At 41.0% G+C, this 13306-nt stretch overlaps 1 protein-coding gene across 10 annotated transcripts; it reads left to right on the forward strand.

The window, feature by feature from the left end:
* The first annotated feature begins 1184 nt into the window (after positions 1-1184).
* Positions 1185-12858, forward strand: ZNF846 (zinc finger protein 846). 10 transcript variants are annotated; one of them, XM_055344522.1, is made up of 8 exons: positions 1190-2004; positions 2632-2811; positions 3549-3777; positions 4217-4302; positions 5121-5247; positions 6197-6283; positions 10019-10101; positions 10592-12858. In XM_055344522.1, the coding sequence occupies exons 3-8, from the start codon at positions 3747-3749 to the stop codon at positions 11618-11620; spliced, it is 1443 nt and encodes a 480-aa protein (XP_055200497.1). In that variant the 5' UTR covers positions 1190-2004; positions 2632-2811; positions 3549-3746; the 3' UTR covers positions 11621-12858. The 10 variants fall into 10 exon arrangements, with proteins under 10 accessions (XP_055200501.1, XP_055200506.1, XP_055200497.1 ...); XM_055344526.1 differs by lacking the exon at positions 2632-2811 and having other exon boundaries at positions 1185-2004; positions 10595-12858; XM_055344521.1 differs by lacking the exon at positions 2632-2811.
* The last annotated feature ends 448 nt before the right edge of the window (positions 12859-13306 follow it).

A 13306-nucleotide genomic window follows, 5' to 3' on the forward strand; every position in this document is an offset into this window, starting at 1 on the left:
TTATTATTATTATTATTTTTATTTTATTGATTTATTCGTGAGAGACACAGAGAGGGGGGACAGGCAGAGGGAGAAGCAGGCTCCATGCAGGGAGCCCGACGGGGGACTCGATCCCGGGTCTCCAGGATCACCGCCTGGGCCCAAGGCAGGCGCTAAACCGCTGACCCCCCAGGGATCCCCTAGTAGCATCTTTATAAAAATGCAAAGCTCTGAGCGAGGCTGAACCAACAAGGAGAAAGACTTGTAGAAAAGCGTTTGCCGAGCTCCCTTGACCCGGAACCTGGCCGCAAACCCCGCCCACCGCCTCCGTCACTCTTCCACCTCGGGCCCCCGCGCCCAGGGCCAGCGGCCTCCCCTGGCGTCCGGAAGAGGCGGCCGCCACCCCCAGCCCGACCGGATGCTCCTGAGGCCCCGCCCCTTACGCTGACCTCGTGGCGGAAACCGGAAGCGGAAGTGCTCGACGGATACCGTTTCACTTCCCGCTGCGCCCTGCGTGGGAGGGCGGGTTGTCTGCTCTGTCGGCCTCCGCTCGGCGCTCACACCCGCGGGTTCGAACTTCCGTGGCTTGCTCGGACTCGGGGCGCGTCCTCGCCGTCGGCACACGACGCCCCAGCGGCTGCGGCCGCCCGGGTCCCTCCGAGAGGCTCTTGCGCCTCCGCCCGCGCGGCTGGGAGTCGGGGCCGTGGCGGGGCCCCCGGTGGAGGCAGGGCCTTTCTCTCCGCCCGAGCCCCACTTCAAAAGCTGCCAGAACAAACTCTGTGCTGCCCTTTCTCCAGAGGAGAAGCGTGGACGCAGTGGTGGAAACGGCCGCAGTGCCCTCTCCTCCCCGACCTGGAGATGGCGCGGCGTTCTGGTGAGCGCTGGACGGAAGTGCTCTGGCCGTGGGCGCCCGTTACTGAAGTTCGAGGACTTGTTCAGGTGTATCTTGTTGCCCATTGACCGTTTGTTAGCATTTTGCATGCGTGGTGTACCCCTTTCTATATCCCCCTCCATGTGTATATTTAAGTGTGTATGATAAACCCTTCGAAAGTAAGATTAAAAAAACTTGCAGGCCTGATACTCGATCTTTAGTATTTGGTTTATTGTCTCACATGTAACAACAAAGGAATTATGTAATAACGCCTACAAATGAATACCCAAAGTGAAAAATGAACCAGAAATTTGGATAGGCTCTTCAAAAAAAAAAAAAAGACAAATGGACAATAAATATATGAAAAGATGCTTCATATCATTAGCAACCACAGATAGAAACCGCAGAGATTTGTAAATAGAAACCACAGTGTGGTGCTACCGCACACGCTGAGTGACCTGAAGTAATACTAAAAAGAGTGGCAGTGCCAAGTGCTGGTTGACATGTGCATACACTGCTAGTGGAAACACTTTTTTAAAAGTATCAGTTAAATACGATCTGTTCATCCTATGCACGCACATGTCCACCAACTGAATATAAACGCTATTTGTAACATGATTTGAAATATCCCTAAATTGGAAATAACCTAAAGTGGATTAACGGACGAATGGATGAATGGTGGCATATATTTTTTGTGGCATACTCTTTATTAGCAAAGGGAAGGAGCACAGATGCAACTTGGATGAATGTCACAAACACAATGTCAAGTGAAAGAAGCCAGACACAAAAGAACGCATGCTGTTTGATATTCTTTCTTTAAAATTAAAAAATACGCATAATGCTCTAGAGTGTTAAATGTCAGGATAGTGGTTGCAGTTGGGAGGCATGGAGTTGGTGATTTGGAAAAGAGACATGTCTAAGATGCTGAATTTGGAAATACTCTATTTCTCAACCTGAATGATGATTTATGGGGCTGTTCATTTCTTTTCTTTGATTAAGATTTTATTCATTCGTGAGATACAGAGACACAGGCAGAGACACAGGCAGAGGGAGAAGCAGGCTCCCTCTGGGGAGCCTGATGCGGGACTCCATCCCAAGGACCTCAGCATCATGACTGGAGCCGAAGGCAGACTCTCAACCACTGAGCCACCCAGGTGCCCGGTGCTGTTCATTTCTTAATACTTCATTGAGATTTTTATTCAGTGATTGCCTTCCTTAGTTGTATGTATGCTTGTAATTCAAGAAAAGAAGTTCAAGAAATGAAACTCTGCTACTTCATCAGGTTGAGCAAGAATTATAGAAGTAGAAGGAAATGTACTGAAAGGATGACTAAAAATAAAAACCAATACTTCTTGGAAGAAAGTAGAATTGATCAGTAGTAAGAAAGGGTGAAAAGACGCACGATATATTTGTATACTAGTTTTTGTAGTTAACTGTGAGATAATATAGAAAGCCTTCAGTTTTAACATAAAAAAACCTGACATTCAGATGCTGTTGGAGTAGCTAACATGAAAAATGTTTTTTGAGTTTTTCTAAACTTATGATACTCAAATTTGGATATCTTTGGGTCAAAATTTGGACACTTTTTTTTTTTTTTTTTTTTAAGATTTTAAAATCATGAGAGACACAGGCAGAGGGAGAAGCAGGCTACATGCAGGGAGCCTGACATGGGACTCAATCCCGGGTCTCCAGGATCATGCTCTGGGCTGAATGCAGTGCTAAACTGCTGAGCCACCTGGGCTGGCCCTGGAAACTTACTTTTTTTTTTTTTTTTTTTAAAGATTTTATTTATTTATTCATGAGAGACAGAGAGAGGCAGGCAGAGACATAGAGGGAGAAGCAGGCTCCATGCAGGGAGCCCAGTGTGAGACTCGATCGTGGGACTGTGGGATCACACCCTGAGCCGAAGGCAGATGCTCAACCGCTGAGCCACCCAGGTGTCCCGGACACTTACTTTTTAAGTGAGTTATCACTTATCACAGTCCTCTGAAGTGATTATTTCTCTATTCTGTCTTTATCCTATCTTTAACCAGTCTTATCTTTATATTGTGAATATACTTGTGTATGTGTGGTATTCGTTATACTTTAATGGGATTGATTCTTTTTACCGCTCATCACCAACTGATAATTAATTTACCTGTTTCTTACCTGCATTGTCCAGTTGAACTGTGAGATCCCTAAGAACTGTTCCCTCTTCATTGCCGAGTACCTGGCCTGGCAAGAGGAAGGCCCTTACTAATATTTGCTAACTGAATGAAGGAATGAGACAAAGGGAGGCAAAGGTTCCAAATGCAACCTAGCTCCAGCAGGCAGTACTCAGGGGGACTTCTTACTTCATAAAACCTTTTGTATTTCTCATCTCCATTATGCCTAGCAGAGGATGTGGACTGAATTCTGGTCATCTCAGGAGTAAGAGCTACTACAAGAGATAAGGCTCTTGCCATACCAACATGTGTCTGCCTGGCTTTCTTTTCCTAACTAGTGATTTGAGCCAGTTTTTAATCCTGTGTGAACCTCCATTTTCTCAATTATTAAATGTCAGTTATTAATACCCAATTTGGAGGGATGTTAGGACAACTAAAGGAGTTCATATATGTAGAAGTACTAACAGTGCTCAGTAAACAGAGGTTGGTATTAATATTTGCATGGTAGGATAGTAGACAGTTTTTAAAATGGCTGTCATGTTTCATCTGCACAGAGATGGCTAAAGAGTGATGTCTGATGACTGAGGAAAAACGTCTGTTGCTTAATGATGGATATTGTGAACCAGTTACCCAGACACTCCAGTACTCAAAGAGAAATTGAGATCAGCCTCTTGATTTAACCTCAAAAGCTTCTCTGGTCTTCTGAGCAAGAACTGGAATATTCTGGAAACTTTTACTCTCAAACTCACAGGATGGCAGCCCTTGATGTGAATCAGGTGTGTGGTGAGTCCTTGTTGATGCTTCTTTTCGTATAGTTCCTTCACAAATGGCAGATCCAGTGCTTAGGGGCTGAGTGACCATGCAGTGGGCCATATAAGAACAACAGAAATGAGCAGAGCATGTGTAAATCAGGTTCCTGGGATTTGGGATACAAGAAGTTGTGTGTGCTTTTTGAGGGGTTAACATGTTCATGAATTCTGTTGTGTCAAACAGCTCTGCCTCTCTGTACTGTAATTTGTGTAACTCTGAGATGGAATATATAACCAGGTCCTCATGGGTAGCAAGATCCAGAAAACAATTTTCTTGCTCCAGGTAACTCAGAGCACTTTATCAGTTTATGAAATTAGTGTGTGATATGTTCTGTGCGTGGTGTGGGATAGCTTATGAATGTGATTATTGGAATTGGATTGGCTTCAGAGTTCATGGTTTTCTTCTCTCTGAGGTCATCTTTCTTGGGACCCTTTCTGTCTTCATGAGGGAAAAATTGAGGCAAGGATGGTGGCTGGGTTACTTAAGGATTCTTCTCAGGTAAGTGGAAAGTTGACCTTCAAATGTCAGGCTTATTTGTCAGGTAGCCATATCTCCTTGTAATGTCCCCAGGCTTCTGAAAGCAATTAATGGCCCTGCTTAAGGAATGAGTCCCAAGTCAATTTCTCCAGGACTCATGCCATCTCAGAATATATAGAGATTACACTGGAAATGGTTTTTTTTTTAAGGTTTATTTATTTATGATAGACATAGAGAGGGAGAGAGAAAGAGAGAGGCAGAGACACAGGAGGAGGGAGAAGCAGGCTCCATGCCGGGAGCCCGACGTGGGACTCGATTCTGAGACTCCCAGGATCGCACCCTGGGCCAAAGGCAGGCGCCAAACCGCTGAGCCACCCAGGGATCCCCGGAAATGATTCTTTTATCTCAATATTCATTCTTTCTGATCTTTAGTCACGCTTTTGTTGGCTTACCATTTTGCTGAGTGTTATGATACTGAGAAATGATATGAAAGTGTCTAATCTCCTGGAATGTGTGTGTTACCATGGAAATAATTCACCTGTTAGTAGACTTTAGTGTTGTGTTCAGTGCTAACTGCAGCCAATAAATAGAGGAGGAATAAAGCAAGAAGAACCCACAGTAAGGTTGTGGTAACAGAAGTTTAGTCATGTGTCAGTAATGCTGGTAAGTCCATGTGAGTGGCTATAAGCACCAGGCAGCATCTGTGGCTAGAAAGAAGAGGTCTGGGCCCAGGAGTACTGTAGGCTTCTAGTCTACCTTCCTCAGTCCCTCATACATCTTCCTGAGAACCTCAAAGAAGATGGTAGTTAGCTGAAGCTGCCATGTATTTGATTATTTAGCACTTAGTGACCTTCGAGGATGTGGCTGTGGACTTTACCCAGGAGGAGTGGACTTTGTTGGATCAAGCAGAGAGAGATCTCTACAGAGATGTGATGTTGGAGAACTACCAGAATCTCATTACTCTAGGTAGGGCTGGCATAATTTTTTCACTGAGCCCTTTACGAAATGAATGTATGTATGTATGTATGTATGTATGTATGTATTTTATTTATTTATTTATTTATTTATTTATTTATTTATTTATTTATTTATTTATTTATTTATTTTAGTCACAGAGAGAGAGAGGCAGAGACACAGGCAGAGGGAGAAGCAGGCTCCATGCACCGGGAGCCCGATGTGGGATTCGATCCCGGGTCTCCAGGATCGCACCCTGGGCCAAAGGCAGGCGCCAAACCGCTGCGCCACCCAGGGATCCCGAAATGAATGTTTCTTAAGTATCTCTATTGTCAAATGAGAATACTGTGGTAAACAAGACAAACAACCCCTGGCCTTAGGTGCCTTACGATCTAGAAGGTTCCCTGTGAAAATGAAGATCTGTCTAAATAAATGACTTTATTCCTTTTAGGGACTGAAAACAGGCAGACTTTCTTTCTTTTTAAAGATTTTATTTAGTTGGGAGAGAGAGAGGGCACATGCGTGTGTGTGCACGTGCAAGAGAGAGCATGAGCTGGGGTGGGGGGTGCAGATGGAGAGGGAGAGCAGACTCCTGAGCAGGGAGCCCACTGTGGGGCTCAGTCCCTGGACTCCAGGATCATGACCTGAGCCAAAAGCAGACACTTAACTGAGCCACCCAAGTACCCCAAACCATAAGACTTTAAATGTGTGTGAGGCTGTACATGATTTTCAGGTGTTAGAGCTCTCTAGTCATTTGAGGGCACAGAGAAAGAATATACTTACATTTTTGTTCCTTTTAGAATAGTCTTATTGCATTGATTTAAAATTTTGTGTGATTATTTTGCTGTTTGTGGAGTGACACTGAAGTGTCTAAAGAAACTCTGAAGCTAAAGTGTTGGTTCCTACCCAAAGACTGCATTTTGTGTCGTGCAAGGTCCTCTTTATGTATTTTTCCTGTAAGCAGGATATGAATCATGCCAACCTGGTCTCAACTCTACAGTGGAAGTAGCAGAAGAGCTGAGGACAGGAGGGAGAGGAGTTCTCCAGGGTAAGTTCATGAATAAAGTTTTGTGACGAGCGATGTTAGTCTGGGAAAGGTGCAGTACATTTGGAAATGCCACTAGGCAAACTTTCAAAGAAATACTCTTTTTTTCTGAGAAGCCTGAAGCCATTTGGTTTCTGAGTTTGCTGAGGAACATTCAGCTCCTTATATCTTTAAATTTCCATTGATCTCAACTTTTTCCTGTTCTCCCAGAAAGATCTGTCTGACTCAATTGAAAATTTCATTACTTGCAGACAGCTTATTTTACAGTACTTTCCATCTTGTTTTCCTGATTCTATCAGTGTTTTTTGTGTACTATCAGCCTAGAATATTAAGAATATTAAGCTTTGTAGATTGCCTAAAATTTTGACACCATACCCTTATCATTGCCAGACTGCTAACACAGCCATACTCTGTGTAGTGCAACTTCCCTTTTGTTTCAACCTTTTTATCATGTTTCAGCATATTCAGACATGTATGTGCCATTATGCTTTTTTTTTGAGATAAAGTACACAAGAATTAATCATTTTAGGGAGTATGATTTATTGGTATTGAGTACATTCACAGTGTTGTGCAACCATTTTCTCCTTTTAGTTCCAAAATATTTTCATCACTTGAAAAGGAAACCCTATAACCACTAAGCAATCAGCCTCCATTCAGCCTTTCCCTTATTCCCTGCAACCACTAATCTACTTTCTGATTTACAAATTTACCTATTCTGTAGATATCAAATAGAATCATACAGAGTTCAATTTCATAACTGTTAACTTGCCTAGAAGTAGAATTGTGGGGGCATATGGTCATTTTATGTTTAACTTGTTAAGGATTACCAAACTATTTTACGCAGAGCCTATACTATATTCCTTCCAGCAGTGTAGCAGTTACTCCTTGCCATCAGTTCTTCCTTCCTTTCTTCCTCCCTCTTGCCTTCTCTCCTTTCCTTTTTTTTTTTTTTGATAGTAACCATCCTAATAAGTATGAAGTGGTATCTTATTGTGATTTTGATGTGCATTTCCTTAAAATAAATGATGTTGGACACTTTTTGTGTACTTATGGACCATTTCTGTGTCTTTGGAGAAACACCAATTCAAGTTCTTTGTCCATGTTGAACCTTGGGTTGTTTGTTTTGTTGTTGTTGAAGCATATTAATTCTTTCTGTACTCTAATTGTGGACCTGTATCGCATGGATGATTTGCAAATATTTTCTTCCATTTCTGGGGTTATCCTTTTGCTTTTTTGATAGTGTTCTTTGATTTACATTTTTTTTAAAAAGACTTTATTCATGAGAGACACAGAGACAGAGGCAGTGGAAGATGCAGGCTCCTTGAAAAGAGCCTGATGTGGGACTCGATCCTGGGACTCCAGGATCATGCCCTAAGCCAAAGGCAGACACTCAACCACTGAGTCACCCAGGCGTCCCTGATACACATTTTTAATTGCAGTGGGCTCCAATTTATCTTTGTTTTGTTTTGTTTTTTGGTGCTTTTGATGTCATCTAAGAATAAGATAAAAAGATTGGACATTGTCAAATCCCAGGTTCTGAAGATTTACCCCCTTGTTTTCTTCTAAGAGTTTATACATTTAGCCTTTACATTAGGTTTTTGACCTGCTTTGAGTGAATTTGTATATATGGTGTGAGGTAGGGGTCCAGCTTGATTCTTCTGCATAAAGATATCCAGTTATCCTAGTACTGTGTGTTGAAGAGACTGTTCTTTCCCCATTGAATGGTCCTGGCACACCTGTCGAGAATATATTGATTCTAGATATATGGGTTTTTTATTCTGGATTCTGTTCTGTTCTGTAGATATCTATCCTTTTTCCAGTACCACTCATTCTTGATACTGTACTTTTCAGCTCCAGAATTTTAATTGGTTCTTTTTTGTAATTTCTGTCTCTTATTGACAATCTCTTTAGTGAGGCATAATTCTTGGAGTTTTCTTTAGGTCTTTGTTCATGGTTTCTGTTAGCAACTTGGGTGTGTTGAAACAAATTGATTCAAAGTTATTAATAAGTCCAATGCCTTGGCTTTCAGGAATAATTTGTATTTTTTTTATTGTTCCTTTGCATACCTCATATATTTTAGTTGGAAATGTAAATTTTAGATATCATAATGTGGCAATTAAAAAATCTGATTCACTTCTCCCTGAGTTTGCTGTTGCTGCTTGTTTTGTATTGTTGGTGTTTGTTTTGTCTTTTAAATTATTTTTGTAGGGAACTCTCGGTGCCAGCAGTTTGGTGCCACCTTCAGCCCTGGGGTGTGATCCTGGAGACCCGGGATTGAGTCCCACGTCAGGCTCCCTGCATGGAGCCTGCTTCTTTCCCTCTCCTTCTGCCTATGTCTCTGCCTCTCTCTCTCTCTGTCATGAATAAATAAATAAAATCTTTAAAAATAAATAAATAAATAATTGTGTGTTCTGCATTCTTTTTTAGTGCAGTCCCTGAAATTTGTTCTGTTAATTTAGTGGTCACCTTAGAGTGACAGAAATTCCTTAAATACCTGGAGCCAAGAAAAGAAAACTAAAGGTATTCTTTTAGTTTTTGTTAATTGGCTGTGTGTTGAGCCACTCCTTCAGTGTTTAGCTAGGCCACCTACAGCTCTTCTTTAGCCTTCCATTCCTGTTGGAGTGGATGCTGAAGGTCAGCCAGAGGTGAAAGCTTTGGGTCCTCTCCAGCCTTTCTGAGCATGCATCTAGCCCTGGGCATGCTTGTGGACTTCTTGAGGTTTTATTATTATTATTATTTTAAAGATTGTATTTATTTATTCATGAGAGACACACAGAGAGAGGCAGAGAGATAGGCAGAGGGAGAAGCAGGTCTCGATCCCAGGATTCTGGGTTCACGACCTGAGCCAAAGTTCAACCACTGAGCCACCCAGTTGCCCCAACATTTGAGGTTTTAAAAGCCCCATTTATGCACATATCAACCTTCCCAGTCTGTTCCTTCTAAGGCTTTTCAGGGTGTCTTTTGTTTGTCTCAGATACTTTCCTTTTCCTTGGACTGTGGTAAGCAATACATTGCCTTCAGACTTTTTCCTTCCTCCCTTCCCCTTCCCCTCCCCTCCCTTTCTTTTTTTTTTTTTAAGATTTTGTTTATTTGAGAGAGAGACAGGGAGAGAGAGCACATAAGCGGTGGGGAGGGCAGAAGGAGAAGCAGACTCCCTGTTGAGTAGAGAGTCCAATGCTGGGCCTGATCATGACCTGAGCTGAAGGTGGACACTTAACGGACTGAGCCACTCAGGTACCTTGCCTTTAGACACTTTCATCAGTAGTTGTCTGAGATGCTGTCTTGTTGGCAACTCTCTGAGTTGGCTGATATAAGGCACATCCCTTGAGGAAGCTGCAGACAGATGCAAACACACCGTGGCAATTCTTTGAGAACAAAGTCCATAGTGCTCTTTTTAGTACTTGTAACTTACTCAAAGATACCGCTTGTTGTCTAAACGGCTGCAGCTGATCTGAAGAGTGGGGATGGTAGGTGAGTAATTAAAATGCCTCAGCACTCTCTTGGTGAACTAAAGCTGCTGCTTCTGTTAAGTGTTCCCTTGGTGGTTGTACATTTTTGACTAGATTCTAAAGTTCTGTAATAGTTGATTTTGATAGTTTTTGTGAGCTTGTTGTTTTCCGGTGGGAAAGAGTCCTGGAGTTCCCTACTCCATCATATTTTGTAGCGTCATTCTCTATGCTTTTAAACAACTTTATCCCAGGAATTTTCTCCCAAACTAAATTTTCCACTTTTTTTCAGAATTGGAATTGCAACTCAAAACCAAAGGTTCCATACCACTTCAGAATATTTCTTTGGAAAAAACATCAGATGAAATAAAATTGGTAAGATCTCCAAAAGTAATTCCTTTCTTCCACATCAGGACCAGAAGCACAAAATCCATGCGAATTATATAAAATAAATGCCATTTACCCAAAGAAAGCAGAATCTCTGAAGAGATTCTTTGAATATCAAGAATTTGAGGAGCACTCTAAACTTACTTCAAACCTGTTTATCCTCAGAGATCCACATAAATGTAACTCAGATGTCCAGTTTTTTCATGCACTGGGGATTTAGAATAATACAGGTTTTAAATGATTCAGTATGAATAATTACCAGAGGATACTCTTGTAGAATATGATTCAGGGTCTTAGCCTCAGAGTCTGTTTATTCTACTTAAAATAACTCAAAAACAGAGCAGGAAGTCTGTACACTTAAATGGAAATGGAAAAAACACTTCAATTATGATGTTTCCAATGCATAAAAGTTGTGATGGGGGAGAAATTCTGTTATAGTGAGTGCAGAGTCTTTAGTTATCATTTAAACCTTAATCAGCAGGAGAGAAGCAGTGCTGGAGTGAAACGATATGGCTCTAACATCTGTGGAAGAGCATTTAGTGGACACTCATTTACAACTCACATTCGACAGAAAACTTCTAAGGATAATCAGAATGGAAAAGCCTTTAAAAAGAACTTTATTTGTACTTTGCCCAAGGAAATCCCTGTTGGGGAGAAAACTTCTGAGAGTGTTCAACATGATAAAGCCTTTAGTCAGCTTTCAAATCTTACTGGACACAAGAAAATTCAGATACAAGAGAAAGTGTGTGAATGCAAAGATTATCAGAGAACTTTTGTTAATCAGTCATCCCTGAAGGTACACATGAGACACCACACTGGAGAAAAACCATATGAATGTAAAGAATGTGGGAAAGCCTTTACTCGATCCACAGGACTTATTTTACACATGCGAATTCACACGGGAGAAAAACCATATGAATGTAAGGAATGTGGAAAAGCTTTTATTCATTCTTCATACCTTACAAAACACATAAGAATTCACAGTGGAGAAAAGCCATATGTATGTAAGGAGTGTGGGAAAACTTTTACTCGTTCCTCAGGACTTGTCTTACACGTGCGAACACACACTGGAGAGAAACCCTATGTATGTAAGGAATGTGGGAAAGCCTTTAATAATTCTTCGATGCTCAATCAGCATGTAAGGACACACACTGGAGAGAAGCCATATGAATGCAAGCAATGTGGGAAAGCTTTCACTCAGTCATCAGGCCTGACCACACATTTAAGAACTCATACTGGAGAGAAGGCCTATGCATGTAAAGAATGTGGGAAAGCTTTTGCTCGTTCTACAAATCTTAACATGCACATGCGAACACATACTGGAGAAAAGCCGTACAAATGTAAAGAATGTGGGAAAGCCTTTAGATACTCCACATGCCTTAGTATTCACATGCGAACTCACACTGGAGAGAAACCATACGAATGTAAGGAATGTGGGAAAACCTTCACTCAATCTTCGGCACTTGCTAAACATTTAAGAACTAAGGCATGTGAAAAAAACCTGTAAATGTTTTTCAGACTAGTGTTCATATCTAACCTCATCTGGATAAAGTACCTTATGAAAGTAAAGAATGTGTGAGAAAGCTTTACTCATTTTTCATCCTTAATAGATAGGTAGGAACTTCCTAGGCCAGAATTCCCATTCATATAATGTATATGAGAGAGCAGTAATTGTTCATACCTTAAAGAATGCTTAAGAACTCAATACTTGAGAGAACTTTCCAGTTACAAGGTATGTGGGAGAACCTTTTTGTTGTTGCTCTAACATTAATTTTACATATCAAAATTACTGTAAAAGTCAGGAGTGCCTGGCTGGCTCAGTTGGTAAAGCTTGATCTCAGGGTTGTGAGTTTGAGCCTCATGTTGGACATAGAGATTACTTATAAATAGGTAAGAAGTTACTGTAAAAGTGATGTGAAGGTAAGAATGATCTATATAGCCTTAAAATATGACCACATGCTTTGATAGCAAATAACTCACACTAGCGATGAATCATCTGTACTTAAGGAATGTGGTAAAACCTTAGTGCCAAGGCCTTAATGTTCACATGAGACTTCAGATGGTATAAAACCATACAGATGTAAAGGACCCAGGAAGATCTGCAGTTGTTTCTTGTATCTTTTAAGAATCAGCATTTAAAAAAACAGTGGAGAGATTTCTATACATCTAAGAAATATGGGATAGCTTCAGGAAAGGTTTTAGAGATTCTTGACTGCTTCATATGCAAGGAGACTCATGAATGTAAGAAATGCTGAAAAATTTTCAGGTGTTAGTAAGTCACAACACAGTGAAGAGAAACCCTATGATGGTAAGATACTTAGCCCTAGATGTTAACATTCTTTGGTAATCTCAGAGAGGCAGAAAATGTTAATGTTAGAAATAATGGTAATGCCTTTGTGTCTGTGTGTGTGTCTATTACTTGGCTTTTGACCTTTAGTAATAATCCACACTGGAGAGAAATAGTGGCTGTAGGGTACATGGGAAATGGTGTATCCATCTTATAAATCTTACACTACATGTGAAAAGCCACCCTGGAAAGAAGCTGAATGAATGTAAAAATGTGGGAATGATTTTTTGTAATACATATCCCTTAAGAGACTCAAATACTGGAGGAACAAAGTATGAATGAGAGGAATTTGGGGGAAGCTTTCGGGTACTATTCTTCAATCACTGTACACAAGAGAATTCTTCCTGGAGTCATAATGAAATAAATGACATAAATGCAATTGCCTTCTGTGTGTCATTCTCAAGGAAAGCACCTAGCATTTTTATTTTCTGTGGTAATTTTGTATTACAAAGTTTTAGTTGCTTTTAAAGACACTAAATAGAAGTTCTGCAAAATTATTTCATATAATGGAATTTTCATTATGGTTCAGCTCTAAAGACTTCCATTTCCATATATATATACACACACATATTCCCTATGTCTATATATATAGACATACATATATATATGTCTTCATTGAATTATACGAGATATATGGAAGTTTAATTGGCAATATAAGAGCATTTTTTTAAAAAGTCATTTATTTATTTTGAGAGACAGCAAATGTGTGCACATGAGCTAGGGGAGGGACAGAGGGAGAGAAGCTTTCAAGCAGACTACCTGCTGACTGCGGCCATGAGATGGTTACTGGAGTTGAAACCAAGAGTTGGACACTCAACTGACTGAGCCACCCAGGTGTCCTGTCAA

This window comes from Nyctereutes procyonoides, unplaced genomic scaffold, assembly GCF_905146905.1.
Source record: "Nyctereutes procyonoides isolate TBG_1078 unplaced genomic scaffold, NYPRO_anot_genome, whole genome shotgun sequence".
Taxonomy (NCBI): domain Eukaryota; kingdom Metazoa; phylum Chordata; class Mammalia; order Carnivora; family Canidae; genus Nyctereutes; species Nyctereutes procyonoides.